A 17,202-nucleotide genomic window follows, 5' to 3' on the forward strand; every position below is an offset into this window, starting at 1 on the left:
ACGGCACAGCGGACACACCAGGAACCGCGGTGTTGGCCGTCGAATGGCGCTAGCTGCGCAGCATTTGTGCACCGCCGCCGTCAGTGTCAGCCAGTTTGCCGTGGCATACGGAGCTCCATCGCAGTCTTTAACACTGGTAGCATGCCGCGACAGCGTGGACGTGAACCGTATGTGCAGTTGACGGACTTTGAGCGAGGGCGTATAGTGGGCATGCGGGAGGCCGGGTGGACGTACCGCCGAATTGCTCAACACGTGGGGCGTGAGGTCTCCACAGTACATCGATGTTGTCGCCAGTGGTCGGCGGAAGGTGCACGTGCCCGTCGACCTGGGACCGGACCGCAGCGACGCACGGATGCACGCCAAGACCGTAGGATCCTACGCAGTGCCGTAGGGGACCGCACCGCCACTTCCCAGCAAATTAGGGACACTGTTGCTCCTGGGGTATCGGCGAGGACCATTCGCAACCGTCTCCATGAAGCTGGGCTACGGCCCCGCACACCGTTCGGCCGTCTTCCGCTCACGCCCCAACATCGTGCAGCCCGCCTCCAGTGGTGTCGCGACAGGCGTGAATGGAGGGACGAATGGAGACGTGTCGTCTTCAGCGATGAGAGTCGCTTCTGCCTTGGTGCCAATGATGGTCGTATGCGTGTTTGGCGCTGTGCAGGTGAGCGCCACAATCAGGACTGCATACGACCGAGGCACACAGGGCCAACACCCGGCATCATGGTGTGGGGAGCGATCTCCTACACTGGCCGTACACCACTGGTGATCGTCGAGGGGACACTGAATAGTGCACGGTACATCCAAACCGTCATCGAACCCATCGTTCTACCATTCCTAGACCGGCAAGGGAACTTGCTGTTCCAACAGGACAATGCAAGTCCGCATGTATCCCGTGCCACCCAACGTGCTCTAGAAGGTGTAAGTCAACTACCCTGGCCAGCAAGATCTCCGGATCTGTCCCCCATTGAGCATGTTTGGGGCTGGATGAAGCGTCGTCTCACGCGGTCTGCACGTCCAGCACGAACGCTGGTCCAACTGAGGCGCCAGGTGGAAATGGCATGGCAAGCCGTTCCACAGGACTACATCCAGCATCTCTACGATCGTCTCCATGGGAGAATAGCAGCCTGCATTGCTGCGAAAGGTGGATATACACTGTACTAGTGCCGACATTGTGCATGCTCTGTTGCCTGTGTCTATGTGCCTGTGGTTCTGTCAGTGTGATCATGTGATGTATCTGACCCCAGGAATGTGTCAATAAAGTTTCCCCTTCCTGGGACAATGAATTCACGGTGTTCTTATTTCAATTTCCAGGAGTGTATAACCCAGACTGACACAAACCCAGATACTGAAGACGTGTAACTGAAGATGAAGTTCTTAGCCGTGTAACGAGTTGTTCAAAATTAGAACGTTGTTATTTATTTGTAATTTCTGCTACCAGCCACTTTTATTTGTGTTATATTTAATCTAACGTTAATAATATTTATGGTGTAGAACTTGTTGACTTTATATACAGAGGTGACAGAAGTCATGGGATACCTCGTAATATCATGGACTAAACATGTCTTTGGAAATTCCCTGCAGAAATATTAAGCCATGCTGTCTCTATAGCCGTCCATAATTGCGAATGTGTGGTGGGTGCAGGATTTTGTCTACGAACACTCCTCTTGATTCATGTCGGGCGATCTAGGTTGCCAAATCATTCGCTCCAGTTATCCTGAGTGTTCTTCAAATCAGTCACTAACAATTGTGGCCCACTGACATGACACATTGTCATTCATAATGGTTCAAATGGCTCTGAGCACTATGGGACTTAACTTCTGAGGTCATCAGTTCCCTAGAACTTAGAACTACTTAAACCTAACTAACCTAAGGACATCACACACATCCATGCCCGAGGCAGGATTCGAACCTGCGACCGTAGCGGTCGCGCGGTTCCAGACTGTAGCGCCTAGAACCACTCGGCCACTCCGGCTGGCGTCATTCATAAAAATTGAACTCCATCGATGGCTGCAGACGATCTTCAAGTAGCCAAACATAACCTCTTTCAGTCTGTTGTACCAGAGGACCCAGTCCGTTCTATGTAAACACAGCACACACTAGCTTGCACAGTACCTCCTTGATGACTTGGGTCCATGGGTTCGTGGGGTCTGCGCCACACTCGAACCCCACCATCAGCTCTTACCATATAAAATCGAGACTTATCTGACCAGGACAGGGATTTCCAGTTGTCTAGGATCCAATCAATATGATCACGAGCCAGTAGAGACGTCGTGCCATTAGCAATGGTACTGGCATCAGTCGTCTGCTGCCACACTCGTTAACGCCAAATTTTGCAGCACTGTCCTCACGGATATGTTCGTCGTAAGTTTCACATTGATTTCTGCTGTTATTCCACCGGCTGGTCCCAGCGGAGGTTCAAGTGCTCCCTCGGGCATGGGTGTGCATGTTTGTCCTTATGATAATTTAGGGTAAGCAGTGTGTAAGCTTAGGGACTGATGACCTTAGCAGTTAGGTCCCATAAGATTTCACACACATTTTTTGGTTATTCCACGAAGAGTTGCTTGTCTGTTAGCACTGACAATTCTACACAAACGCCGCTGCTTTCAGTCGTTAAATCAAGGCCTTCGACCACTGCGTTGTTCGTGGTGAGAGGTAATGTCTGAAATTTGGTATTTTCGGCACACTCTTGATACAGTGTATCTCAGAATATTGAATTCCCTAATACTTTCCGAAATGGAATGTCCAATGCGTCTAGCTCCAACTACCATCCGGCATTCAATGTCTGTTAATTCGCGTCGTGTGTCCATAAACACGTCGGAAACCTTTTCATATCAGTCACCCAAAAACAAGTAGGTGCTCCAATGCACTGCCCTTTAATACATTGTGTGTGCAATACTTCCGCCATCTGTATGTTTGTGTATCGCTATCCCATTACTTTTGTCCCCTCAGGGTAGTATTGTATCTAAAACAGAAAATTACTGGTTCCAAAGTAAAAATCACCCTTAACTTGCATTAGTGACATCCATATGCGTTGAACATTCACACATTACGGCAAATAACAATTTGCTGAGTCTAGCATTTCCGGTAGTAACAGCTCTCCGTTACTGAGTTAACGTTAGACTCACCTGTAATTATCCAGGGAAAGCACCGGCGGGGAATTCGAAGCAGGAGTATTGGGAGAGGCGGTGCAATATATGTACAGGACTCGTATTCCAGAAGAGCATGATTCATCTCTCCTTCTGGCCTACCAGATTTCGGTTTTCCACGATTTTCGAAATCCATTACAGCAAAAGCTGGGCTAGTTCCTCTACAAATGGAGATAGCCGTTATTATTCTATCTCGTGTCCCATCTTGCTTGTGTTGCGCTAGAAAGGTCGTCGAAGGAAAGGCAAAACGAAATTTTTGTCCTTTCTACCTGGCTATTCCCATATACGAATCCAGTCGCGGTCCACCCAAGTCGGTACGGCGCGAAATGATACTGTACGTGTATGACGTCGAGCAATTCACCAGGCTAACTTGCTTTCAGATCATTGATTACGATGATAACCAAACTTTCCCGACCAGTGGGACGCTATCGAGCGCCAGACCTGTGGTTACAAACTACTGGCTCGTAATTTGCGAGAGCAATCTGTGGTCTTATTTAAGGTCTTGACTTCTAGGTCATTAGAGACCGAAGTATGGGTGAAGATATGTGTCTTTCAACGAATCGTCTTGCCAAGCAGTTTACGGAAATAAAAGAAAACGCAAATGAAGAAGACCAATTGGACATGAACCCAGTTATTCTAGATTAGATTCTGCACTTCTAACCCAAACTAAAATAGGTGTATAAGTTGTGGTTATATTTTGTTTGGTTCTGTATCAAGCAGAAAACAAAAAGTGAAATCTTCATAACTTTTTGTGAACCTGGCGATGCGCGCACTCACACGAGGTTAGTCATGGTGTTGTTCACCCCGACGACGCCGTTGCCCTCGTCCGTGTATTCGGCAGTGACGCAGTTGCCGCCCAGCTCGAACACTGCGAAGTAGCGCTCCTGCTCGTACCACTTGCCCAGGTACTGTGAACAGAAGAATAGCGATCACCGCCTGCTTCTATATACACTCATGCTCACAAATTAAGGATAATTGCAGAATGTGGTGCCACACAACGTTGCACTACACAAAACTGGCGCTAATAGCATAGGCACACAGGGAACACACACGACACAGATCTGTAAGTCCACGGTATTGGTGGTAAGTTGAGAAAACCTTCCCGAAACACATGTGCTACAAAACGCCACTGTTTCCTGCGCATGTACCCCGACATCAATGTGGGATATACCACCATGCACACGTACACAGACTGCACAACGTGTTTTCATACTCTGGATCAGGTGGTCGAGCAACTGCTGGGGTATAGCTTCCCATTCGTGCACCAGTGCCTGTCGGAGCTCCTGAAGTGTCCTAGGGGTTTGAAGACGTGCAGCGATACGTCGACCGAGAGCATCCCAGAACGTGCTCGATGGGGTTTAGATCTGGAGAACAGGCAGACCACTCCATTCGCCTGATATCTTCTATTTCAAAGTACTCCTCTACGACAGCAGCTCAGTGGGGCCGTGCGTTATCATCCTCCAGGAAGAAGGTGGGACCCACTATACCCCTGAAAAGGCGGACATACTAGAGCAAAATGACGTCCCGATACGCCTGACCTGTTACAGTTCCTCTGTCAAAGACATGCAGGGGTGTACTTGCACCAATCATAATCCCACCCCACACCATGAAACAACGACCTCTATACATGTCCCTTCCAAGGACATTAAGGGGTTGGTATCTGGTTCCTGGTTCACGCCAGTTGAAAACCCGGCGAGAATCACTGTTCAGACTATACCTGGACTCGTCCATGAACATAACCTGGGACCACAGTTCCAATGACCATGTACTGTGTTCTGGACACCAGACTTTAAGGGCTCTCCTGTCACCAGGGGTCAGTGAAATGCACCTTGCAGGTCACCGGGCGAATAAACCATGTCTGTTCAGTCGTCTGTAGACTGTGTGTCTGGAGACAACTGTTCCAGTGGCTGCGGTAAGGTCCCGAGCAAGGCTACCTGCAGTACTCCGTGGCCGTCTGCGGACACTGATGGTGAGATATCGGTTTTCTTGTGGGGTTTTACACCGTGGACGTCCCGTACTGTAGCGCATGGATACATTTCCTGTCTGCTGGAATCGTTGCCATAATCTTGAGATCACACTTTGTGGCACACGGAGGGCTCATGCTATGACCTGCTGTGTTCGACCAGCCTCCAGTCGCCCTAGTATTCTACCTCTCATCAATATGTGTTCTTTGAGCCATTTTCAACACACAGTCACGATTAGCACGTCTGAAAACGTCTGCACTGTACCGTGACATGCACCAACACACCTCTGCGTATGTGGACTGCTGCCAGCGCCACCGTGCGACGACCGCAGGTCAAATGCAACGCATGCTCATACCCCGAGGTGATTTAAACCCGCAAACCGCCCTCCAGAGCGTTGTTTCACTATGTATCAGCATTATCCTTAATTTATGAGCATGATTGTACTATATTGCCAGCCAGCGCAGGACAGTGGCTGACTAAAAAGTGTATGTCTCATCAACTAACAACACTGCGTTACTACATCGCACTTCCTGTAAATCAAGTGGGTGAGCGAAAATTGTATTACGGTGAATGTGTCGTAAAATATTTAAGTCTAAGGCAGATATCGAGTTAGCTCGCCTGAAACAGTCAGTCATTACAAAATATGGAACGCCCCTTCAATTCGCTGCTGACACTGTTATCCTTGGCTCTTCGCAGTGTCACTTTCCAGGTCTGAATCTGCCTCTTCACCCACCATTCACCACTGCTTTCGCCGCTGCAAACATATGGTTGTTGTCGTTTTCACCATCATCTGTGTTACAATAGCAGTTATCGACTGTCATCTATTTGTCGGCTCCCTCATCGCCTGCATCGTTGTCTATGTCGTGCTCGGCATCACCATACGCCTTCAGACGTCACCGTTCCCCGTGTTTGCAGTTACAACCACGTGAGTATTCCTCAGAAGACTTTATCGCTTTATCTTGTCGTCTGTCACAGCATACAGCCATGACCTCCATCACATCAAGACTAGTCTGTACCTACCAGTACTCGACTCCCAAGATTACATGATATCTCGCCACAGAGGACACGAGACTTCTTTCAATGCAAAGGGACTCCTGGTCACGGCGCAGTTGTGTTTGGACCATGTACCTTACTCTGTGACAAGACTCATCAAATTGGATCAACTCAGAGAGACAGATCAGCAGCATACTCATGACGCGTGCTTGTGTAAATATTTTGTACATCAGATTTGACGGAAAGGAATGGTGGTAGATGCTGAAAATCTGTGTATTTGTGTAGTATAACAAGTCAATGGTGACAGCCATAGTGAAGAACCATTTGAGGGAAACGTGTATGCGTACATATATGCGCTCTGCACAAAACATCTCTTCGGGCTGTTTCCCGTGACTCTGCACATTTTTGTCGTTTTTGCTATTCGTGTCTATTCAACTGCTCGCTCACTACAACTACGTCGATCGATTTCTACGGAACTTTTCACAACGGAATGGCGCAGTTCAGGGTATAAACAAATAAATTTTTTATCCAGCAGATTATGGCTGTCCGCTTCACAGCGTCTAACATGAAAGTGAATTCACTATCGAACTGCTCAACCCGCGATTGGATGAGTCAGGCCTTGTGACACTGACATTTGTCTAAGTGGAAGATATTGTCGCCATCACCTAAGATACGAATCATTAAGAGACGCTGGTGGCTGGCAATAATATACTTTCTAAAAGCCGAAGTCGCACCTGTACTGTCAGGACCATCTGTGTTAACACGATGCTCAGCTTCACCAGGGTCATCTCATCACGATGCTCAGCTGCGCCAGGGTCATCTCAACTTTAAACACAGGAGATTGAACATATGTCAACAATTTCTTTTGCATTTTGGACGGTGATAGGTTCCTTAACAACATTGTGACAGGTGGTAAAAGTGGTTCAACGTTTTGACCGCCTACACAAGAGAGCAGGAATGGAGTTCCGCCAGAAAGGACCACAGGTGACAAGAGTCCAAGACCATGCCCTTAAAAGGCAAAGTCATGCTCACAGTGTTCTGGGATGTTCAAGGTGTAGTACAATTGGAATTCATCCCTGAAGGCATCACCCTAAACTCTGCAAGGCAATGCGAAACCTTCGGGAAACTGAAAGCATGAATTCGAAGGGTTAGCCGACACATGGAGCGGCCTCTCCTCCTGCTTGTATATGCTAGACCGCTCACGACCGCTGTAACGTCTGCAACAACCCTACTCCTTGGGTTTACTGTCAGCGATCATCCTTCACACAGCCCCTAATTGGCCCCAACAGATGTGCCCGATTGTAGGCAAGTCCGAATATCGTGCTGGCCAGGGAAGTTGCTGCACATCTTGCCGAGTATGTTAAGTTTCACAGGCAGTGTGTGGGCGAACATTATCCTGTCGAACAACACACCACCTTCCTGATGCAATAACGACAAAAGAACTGGTCTAACAACAATCTGCACCTACGGAGCGCTGATTAGCATCCCACCCAGAAGCACCAAAGGTGAACGAGCAGCTTGTCGCTCCCCAGACCATAAATCCTCTGGTGGGGCCAATGTGTCTTGGACGAATGCACTCTACGATAAAACTCTCACTAGGTCTACGTCGTGCACGCAAACTACTGTCACTTGCTTGCAGGAAGAATCTGCTTTCGTCACCGAAGACCACGGCGCGCCACCCCATCTTCCAGGTGATCCACCATTGGAGCCGTGTACGTGGATGCTGTGGCGTGAGTGGAAGACAAGCTAGAGGTGTGCTTGCCCGTAGTCCCAGGGCTAATAACCAATTCGCTAAAGTTCGTGTTGACACGTGTTATCTGTGCTGTGGTAGTTGTACTATCTGCCCCTACTCCCCTTATAATATGACGATCATGACGGGCATGTGTGCTGCGTGGACATCCAGAACCACATCTACGGTTGTGAGAATGTTCACGTGACCACAGATACCAGGATCGTTGCACGCATGACGCAGCACGTCCAACTTCTGTGACAAGTCTCCGAAAGGACCATTCCGCCACGCGGAAGTCAGCAATTTGGCCCCTTTCAAACCCTCTCAGCTGGCTAGCATGAGTTCATCTCCGTTGCACGGTAGATTCACATGTTTGCGCCACACTGAGCTTTCTGGCTGTGGGCATTCAGTCAAGGTTTAAACACAGCTGGCTCTCAGGTAGCTATGCAACTACGCTATCTGTTGGTGGACGACGCTGAAACTATTATAATTAAAGAAACTATTATCATTACGTCTACTATCCCCCAAGTGGCACATGGGATCATCAGATCGAAATCGACGTCGTAATTTTTTCTGGCAGTGTATGTATTTAATAACGTGCGTTTAAGCCAACAACAAAAATAAGTTATAGTAAATTAATTTAACTTTAGATTCAATGTTCACAAACTGATGTATACTTATACACTATCAAACATGGACACTATATGTTGTTGTGAGTTTCGTTTCTTTTTGTAGTTAGTTCGGAGTATTAAAAACTCACAAACTAAATTAATAACGAGGGAGCGCCTCCGAACTTTTTATGTGAAAAGTTTTAAGGCTTCTTAAATAAGAGAAACGGTATTAACATTCTACATCTTTACTCTTCAATAATTATTTCTCAACACAGTCACCCTGGCGACGAATGCAATTTACCTAGCGAGAGACCAGTTTGTTAACACCATGCATGTAGAATGTTTGACTTTGTTGAAGGAGCCACAACATCACCTCTGCTAACAAGGCTCCATCACAACCAACAACTCTTACGGAACTACGTGAACGGGTCGAGCAGGCAGTATTCGTCGTCTGTAATCGACTGCATACCAGAGTTAGTGCCTGTACTGCCACTCATGGAGACTACACCACCAGCTAATATGGGTGTTTCGGCAGGGGCCCATACTTGGTACCTCAGAATCGCTTGTGCTATTGATCTGTAAATGCAGTACTTCATTTACTTCATATGCACTGTTGCGACAATGAATCGTGAGTGAATTGGAGACCTCTAAAAGGGTCTACTATTTTTTCCCCGGCAGTATATAATGCATAAACGTTAGGCGGAGAAACTTGACTTAGGCCACGGCCTAATACTCATAAAACAAATTTCGACAAAAATAAACACCTGTTTCAACAGGAATTCGTATAACATTAGAGCACTCACTGTACTGAGATGACTTCCACTAACATGAACGTTGGAGCTGGAAAACTTCACCCGAAACTGTATGGAAACTTAAACTGTTTTAAAGCGCGAGTGCACATAACGATTTATCACTTTCTGCGAGTAATATACTTCCCACTATGTGTAACGAACAACGGCCGACCTCCGAGATAATTTATTCCCCTGGGAAAGAGGTATCCTAGAGCGAGTCTCATAGCGCCCCAGCGGTTTACTACTACGAGACTGTTGCTTCCTATTGGAGTTGGGTTGTTATTTTCAGGGACTGATAATAAAACAGTGGTAACGTTGTCGTGAGTTAGGGTACTGTTGTCGCACCCACTAATTACTGAAGCACTAAAGTACTTAGTGGTCTTATTCCGTTGCACATATTACGAAGTGATAAGGAAGCTGTTTGCTATATCTCGCTTGACAAATGGCGACTGGACAATAGAGTAATCTTTACCGTGTATAAAGTAGTTGCAAATACACGCACACGTAGATGGGGTAACAAACAGAGCCTATTTATTAGAGGCAGAAATTTAACAGCCGAAAAGGTGTGCAGTATATTGAATTTACTGAAAATCGCAGAGAAATTTTCAATCAAACTTAATATGATGAAAGAAGAAGTATTTTTCAGTTGTAGTAAATATATTTGTTTTGAATTTCCACATTTCATTTTTAGATGCAGTCATCAGTCTACAACGACATACACGATTCAATTACACTGTATTTAAACGTTCAATTGTTGTACTATAATCATTACAAAAATATTAGTTTGCAGTTCATGAGGGTTCAAAAATAGGGTAATGTAAATATGAAACACAGATATGGTGAAATTCATCTCGCTCTGTTCGTTCCTTGAGACACAGAGCGACGCGGACAGAGGCGCTCAGGTTGATGCCGTATTTCTTGACTTCTGTAAGGCATTCGAGACAGTTCCACTCTCCTACTTAGTGAACAATTATTATTTAGGTAAAAATGAATTTTTAATAGACTTCGATTTTAAACTGGATTAAAAAATATAAAATAATTTCTCGTAACCCCTACAGACTGCCCTGAAAATTTGTGATTGTGAATTATTAATAGCCATGAAAATACTTGGAAGGTTTAAAACAAAAAATGCGACATACAATACTCAGAAGGTGGAATATTCATACATCAATTAGAAAGTAGTATAACAGTAACGAGGTGAACTATCCATGCATCAGTTACGTGTAGCATGCACTCCATGTTTTTCGTTTAAAGTCTTACAGGTGTCTTCGTAGTTATTAAAAATTCTCAATAACAAGTTCTCAGGATTATTTGTATTGTGTTAGGCATCTGTCTGGGGCTCGGACAAATTATTTCATACTTTTTTTTGCCCTGTTTAGATACATAGTACATTGTAAGTTCGTCATTACTTAGATAATTATTTTCTATTTCAAATCTTGTGTACGTGTGTATGTGAAATAATTCAGTAGTTTTCAAGCATTTTGATGAGATTACAACACGAACAGTTGTTAAATTTCAGGTTTGTGTCAGTTTCTCAGCACCTGACTCATCCAGTATATAACGTCCTCCTACGCATATCTCTCGAAGTGGCCGCCGAGGTAGAACTCAGAGAGATTCGAAGTAGCCGTTCTTCCCTCAAACCGTTCGTGGCTGGAACAGGAAAATGGGGACATGGCAGTGATAGTCGAAGTACCTTCCGCGACACGTTAGACAAGAAAGCGACTTAATATTGCATTGTCATCGTATTCTGAGCTGTATTGAAAATTTCTAGCTCTTCGGGAAATAATACTGATAACTAAAGTACCCTCCGCCATACTCCAGACAAGAAAGAGAGTTAATATTGCATTGCTGTCAAGGTCTGAGCTACGTTTAAAATTCCAAGTCTCCAGCTCATCGGGAAGTTATTTTAAAAACAACTGCAAAATTTTTACCGAACAGACAGACAGACAAGAAAGCGGCCTAACAAAAACGTGGTAAAGTACAAGATCACAGGGCATGGAATCAGATTTTCGTGTATTTAGGCCTTTCTTGCGGACAGAACTCAACACACCGTTCTCAACAGAACAAAATCGAGAGATGTAAAGGTAATTTCGGGAGTACTCCAAGGGAGCGTTATACGGCCGTTAGCGCTAACGATTGATGGGGGATGCTGGAGGCTCAGTGAGGCTCTTTGTGGACGATTTTGTTGTCTTTAGGAAGGTACAGTGTAGCCAAAGAAAGACCTCCAGGTAACCAACAATTGGCGCAGGGACTGGAAGTAAACCTTGAACGTAAGTAAATGTACCGCGAACAAACATGCAAAGAGATGAACTACAGTTAGATTACATTATTGGCGACAAGTCACTAGAGACTGTCATCATCATAAAATGCAAAGCATAATCCGGAACGACAGAAAGTCGAATGATCAAGTAAATAATTTGTAGGAAATGCTCATACAAGGTTGAGATTCGTTGCAAGAGTCTTAATAATTCATAAACGAAATAAGTACGAGATTACGAAACATTGAGTATCGTCCATTAGTACGTCGCTCTTACCGAACTGGTCCAGGAGGATCCAACGATGAGCAGTACCTTTCGTCGCGAGATCATTTGGTCGACACGACAGTGTCACGGACACGATCAACAAATTACACCGACACAGAGTACAAGAAAAGTGTTGTGCATCACGGAGAGGTTTACTGTTGAAATTACGAAAGCGGATGTTCCACGGAGCGTGTGGAAACCTGTTTCTTCCTCTCACTAATATCTCGCGAAGTGACCACTACGAAAAAGTCAGAGAAAACAGAGCTCAAATGGAGGTTCGTCGAAAGTGGTTCTTTCCACGTACCGTTCATTAGGGAGGAAAAGTAATGCTACCAGAAGTACCCTCCACGACACACCGTAAGGTATGGATCTACTAATAGATGCATAAATACTAATACATCCTTAGAAAAGTATATGAGTCGCGTCAAGACACCAGTGAAACATTGCCCAAGTGAAAACAGACAAAATCGCAATGCCTGTTAGCTGTGCATGGAGGAAATTAACAAATCGTTGTGACAGAACATTCTGAAACAGGATTTGCATTTTTATCCTTAGAAATTTTCCGTTGTGCACGAGATAACTCTCCCGTAGTAACCTGCGTGGTTCATCTCTACCGGTGGTTTCTGAACGAGGGGATACCAGGAGTTAAGAATCCTCAGGTTCTAATTGATTTAAGTGAGGCCAGTATGGGCCTCTCACTGTTGTATGAACTCATAGAACACGAGTCTTTACTCATCAGAAAATGTAGTACACGGCCACTATGCAATGTAACACTGGTATCAGGACAGTTGTCTAAATGTGTTATTTAATTAAGAAGTTTCAGATAGACATGGTCCCATTATCAAGTGCTACAAGAAAGGAAAGCACAAATCGCTATTTCCCATGTGAAAGAAATGGTCTATATTGTCCATATAACACTACATCCCTTACAAGCATTACGTCATTTGGCACAGTCCAGAATTAGCAATCAGTAAATATGCACTACCAAACATGTAAAACTCTCCATTGCATATCATGGTTGATTGATAATGCTTAGCACACTCACAGAGGTCTGTCTACTGCCCAATGAAAGCCAGTTGTCAATCACCTACCAAAGACTGTTACGTATGACGCAGCTGTCGACTCAAAGACGTTCAAACTTTGGTATGTCTATGTCAAGGCAACACCTCAATATAATCTTACACCCATATTACAGTGTTTTAACACATTGGGACATGCAGAAATAAAGCTAAAGATATTTCAGATAAATTTGACAGCAGTGTAACATAACATATTCAAGATGTCTCCGATGCTTCCTAATGAATGGTATTTGCTACCGTCAATGAACTTTTCTCTTTCTTGTTATGTTCTGTGAACCATCCCGAAAAATTTATTCCTGTCTGACCCCCTCATCTCACGATCTTGATATATCTTTCATATACTCCCCTTTTCTCATCCGATGTTCACCCCTTATGGTCTTTCGTTTCATTTGCTCCAGTTTGTTATCCATCTGGAATCCAATGTTAACTTCTTTGTGGTTAAATAACATCGACAGTTTACGTGAGATGATTTCCCAGTACGATCTGACCCTATATTTTTGCGGATTTAACTCGTTTTTTTATGTTAGCCATTGAGAACCCACGAAATCTAGATCTCACATGAAATCTTCTTTATTTGGATGGATTACTATCTTTGCAAACAATCTACCTATCTTAGGATCAAGAAATATTCTTGATTAGTGCTAGTGCAATTATGGCTTCAAACATCGTTAAAATGTTTCTAAAAATGTCAACATCCATGCTAGATATAACTAAAAACACCGCTTCTTCGTTAGGACCAATGTAATTGAAGAATGGTATTAAAGAGAGGTGTTACGCTGTTAAAACTGGGTAACTGACATAATCAGTGTTTACATCAGAGTCAGATAATAATTTTAACAGCATAACGCCTTTATTTTGTGACCCTCGTTCAATTGCACTGGCCTCGAACGATGAAAAGCTGTTTTTAACTCTATGTATGGATATTGACATTTTAAGAAACATTTTCACAATATGATCATAATGGTACCAATGCTAATCGGGAATATTTTGTGACCTGAACATGGCTATATTGTTAGCCGAAACTAGTAATCCATCCGAATAAATAAGATCATGTGCGATCTTGACTTCATGAGTTTTCAGTCCCTAACTAAATAAAATATTTACAACAGGTCTCATCTCTCCTGGTTGACAATGTCAACAAACTTGGCATCTCGTTTTTTTCGTCTCCTTATGTTTGCTGCACAATCACAGAGTCAATTTAATTTTGGCCATCCTGTACTGATGATTAAGAAAGTAAGGAACGGACGAAGCAGAGTGATAATGAGGCTGGAATATGCGTGTAGTGGTGCTGAAAATGTGAATTATTTGGCGAATACAGGGTGAGTTACCGGGTGGTGTGAATGAATTTTGCGGTTTAATGGCGTACGATCAGAATGCTCCAAAATAATGAAGGGGGATGCAGGAAGATTGTATTTATAATGTCCTGTCAAGAACAAAATCATTAGTGGCGGAGCGCAAGTTGGGACAGGACGAGTATGGAAAAGATAATCAGTCGTATCCATGTTCAAAGAAACCGTCGTGGGATTCACACTAATCGGTTAAAGTTAACAACGGAAGAAAACTAAACAGGGATGACCCGGCGGAGATTTAACCACACCACTCCCGAAAGCGACTGTAAATCTTCACCATTGCGCCACCTTGCTGAGTAATACCAGGAAGAGGAGTAGATGTGGGAAGTTAGTGAGTTGGCACACATTACACGTTGCAGAGGCATCAAATGTAGGAGGCAAAGAGGAATATTCCTCTGTCGTGATTGTCAAGGTTGTTTCATAATTTAAATGGTTCAAATGGCTCTGAGCACTATGGGACTTAACATCTGTGGTCATCAGTCCCCTAGAACTTAGAACTACTTAACCCTAACTAACCTGAGGACATCACACACATCCATGCCCCAGGCAGGATTCGAAAATGCGACCGTAGCGGTCACGCGGTTCCAAACTGAAGCGCCTAGAACCGCACGGCCACACCGGCCGGCTCATAATTTAAGAGGAGCCGATATTTCTTTGAAACATGCGTCTTCGCAAGCATAAAAATCTGAAATCACACATTGTGATGACTACCTCTAGTGCTCCTACCACTAACAGCAATGTTGGATTTAAGTAGATGTAAATAACATTAAAACAAAATTCGTCATCCGTTCTCACGGCTTAACTTTTGCCACTACCTCTCCCCTTCCTTCCAAATTTCACAGCAGCTTTCCTGCATACCTTGCGGACCTGGTACTCCTGAAAGAAAAGTTTCAAATCAATGCACACTGCTGCAGAGCAGGGCTGTACCGAGGACATGGTGAGGCTGGTCGCCATCAACGTATCAGGCACAGACCACAAAAATAACACGAAAGAAAGAGGGTTTTAGAATCAACCAGGTGTGCCATGTGTGGTCTCCTGCCCTTCTTGTTCCTGTCTTCTATCTACAAGGATAAGCCTTCCCCTGCGACTGTAAATGCATGCCGTTGCAGCATATCATTACATTCCAATCAACGTCATATAGATATGGCTGCTATGGAAAAATATCTACCGCTAACATTGCTGCCAGCAGTGCTCGATCATGTTCGACAAGGGAGTCCCTGCAGATATTTCGCTTGGCTACTGTCGGCTAGCAGTTGTTGAAAGTAATACGCTTTTTGACCGGAGGCTTCCAATTTTTGCTGGCTTCTGAAACTGAGGACTGGATTGAGGTTGTTAAAGCTAGTGTTTCAACGTATTTTACAAAGGAAAAAGTGAAACGAAATACACAAGGCTTCCCGTTTGGCGTTCCCTTTTTTCAAAGTGTGGGTTTTATTTATTTATTTTATTTATTTATTTTGCGTATGGCAATACAGCGACAATATTTTATATAAGTACAACAATGTGTAAATGAAATGTATAAAACAAAACAATGTGTAAATAGTACATGAGTCAAAAACAAGCAATAGCACAAAAAGATAAAGTACAAACACTCAAGACAGAATAACTACACGTTAAAAGCTTTGCAAGCCTGACTAGAAACTCATTCATATATTTAAAGCTCAATATCTAGAGTGCACAGCCAATCCAAAGCAGAGGGTTTCACATATATAACCTCTGAGACAGGTCTGGCGTATCTTCTTAAGGGGCATTCCTCAATAATATGGCGGACGTTCTGTTCTGGTGCTCCACAGTCACACGCTGGTGAGTCGCATAGACCCCTCATGTACTTATATGCATTGCATCTTGCATGGCCCGTTCTGATACGGTTTAATATAGTCCAGGTACATCTCTTCAGGTCAAAGCCCGGTAATTCGAGAGTAGGATCTTGGATACCTTGTTTATTAATTCCAGAATCATTCCAAAAGTGCCGCCATTGCTCCTTGATGTCAGGTTGATGTTCTTGTGTTTTAACCCATATAGGCTTCCGTGACTTAAAGCGGGTCGATGGTATTTCGTTCAAAACATCATGGATTGGTAGATTCTGTGGGTAATCTGAGTCATGAATTTTTGACCACTCTCTTGCTGCTGCTTCTTGCCTTCTCAATTGTGGAGGTGCGATATTGCTTAGAGTATGCAGCCAAGGGACTGGGGTGGATTTAATAGTGCCCGTTATTATCCTCCATTCGCTCGTTCAACTGGACGTCGATTTTCTTAGTAAGAGTGCTCGAATGCCAGACAGCAGAGCAATATTTGGCAACAGGATATACCAGGGCTATTGTGTCAGTACGTAAGGTGGATGTTTAGCTCCCCAAGTCGAGCCAGCCAATTTTCTCAGAATGTTGTTGCGACTCTTTAGCTTTTGGCTTACGTTTTCTAGATGTTTTTTGTAAGACAGGGAGCGGTCTAGTGTTATGCCAAGGTATTTGGGGTTGAAGTTGTGTTTGACTCTTTGTTCACAAAAGTTCACATGCAGTTCCTGGTGGGCCATTTTATTGTTCAAGTGGAAAGCTTGGTTGGATTAGGGCAGAGTCGCCATTTTTTATAATAGGAATTCAAGGACTCCAGATCTTCTGTGAGTACGTTCGCTCCTTCCCCAAGTGTTTTAGATCGTACAACTAGTGCCAAATCATCGGCGTAGCAAAATTTCCTGCTGAATGTATTTGGAAAGTCGCTAATATACAAATTAAAAAGGGTTGGAGCCAACACAGATCCTTGAGGAAGGCCATTTTTTATTTTATACTATCTGCTGGTGTTGTGGCCGATGCTCACTTTGAAAGACCCGTTCGCCAGCATGTTGTTCATTAAGGTTGCCAGTTTTAAACTAGGTAAAAGGGGTGCAACGTATAGACAGCCTCCAAGATGGTGTACCCCAGGCAACGGACTGCGATAGCAGGACGGCAGAAAGTCTACAAAAATGGCCGAAGAACTAAATCATTGATCTCTCACGGCCACACACAGCGACAAAACAAAGAAAAA

At 44.3% G+C, this 17,202-nt stretch overlaps 1 protein-coding gene across 1 annotated transcript in view; it reads right to left on the bottom strand.

Moving 5' to 3' along the window:
• Positions 1 to 17,202, bottom strand: part of LOC124798323 (apolipoprotein D-like) — a 100,843-nt gene that overhangs the window by 23,445 nt on the left and 60,196 nt on the right. Inside the window, exon 3 of the mRNA XM_047261668.1 lies at positions 3,927 to 4,057. Coding sequence (XP_047117624.1) covers positions 3,927 to 4,057 — 131 coding nt within the window. The remainder of the gene's footprint in view (positions 1 to 3,926; positions 4,058 to 17,202) is intronic.

Source organism: Schistocerca piceifrons, chromosome 1 (genome assembly GCF_021461385.2).
Source record: "Schistocerca piceifrons isolate TAMUIC-IGC-003096 chromosome 1, iqSchPice1.1, whole genome shotgun sequence".
Taxonomy (NCBI): domain Eukaryota; kingdom Metazoa; phylum Arthropoda; class Insecta; order Orthoptera; family Acrididae; genus Schistocerca; species Schistocerca piceifrons.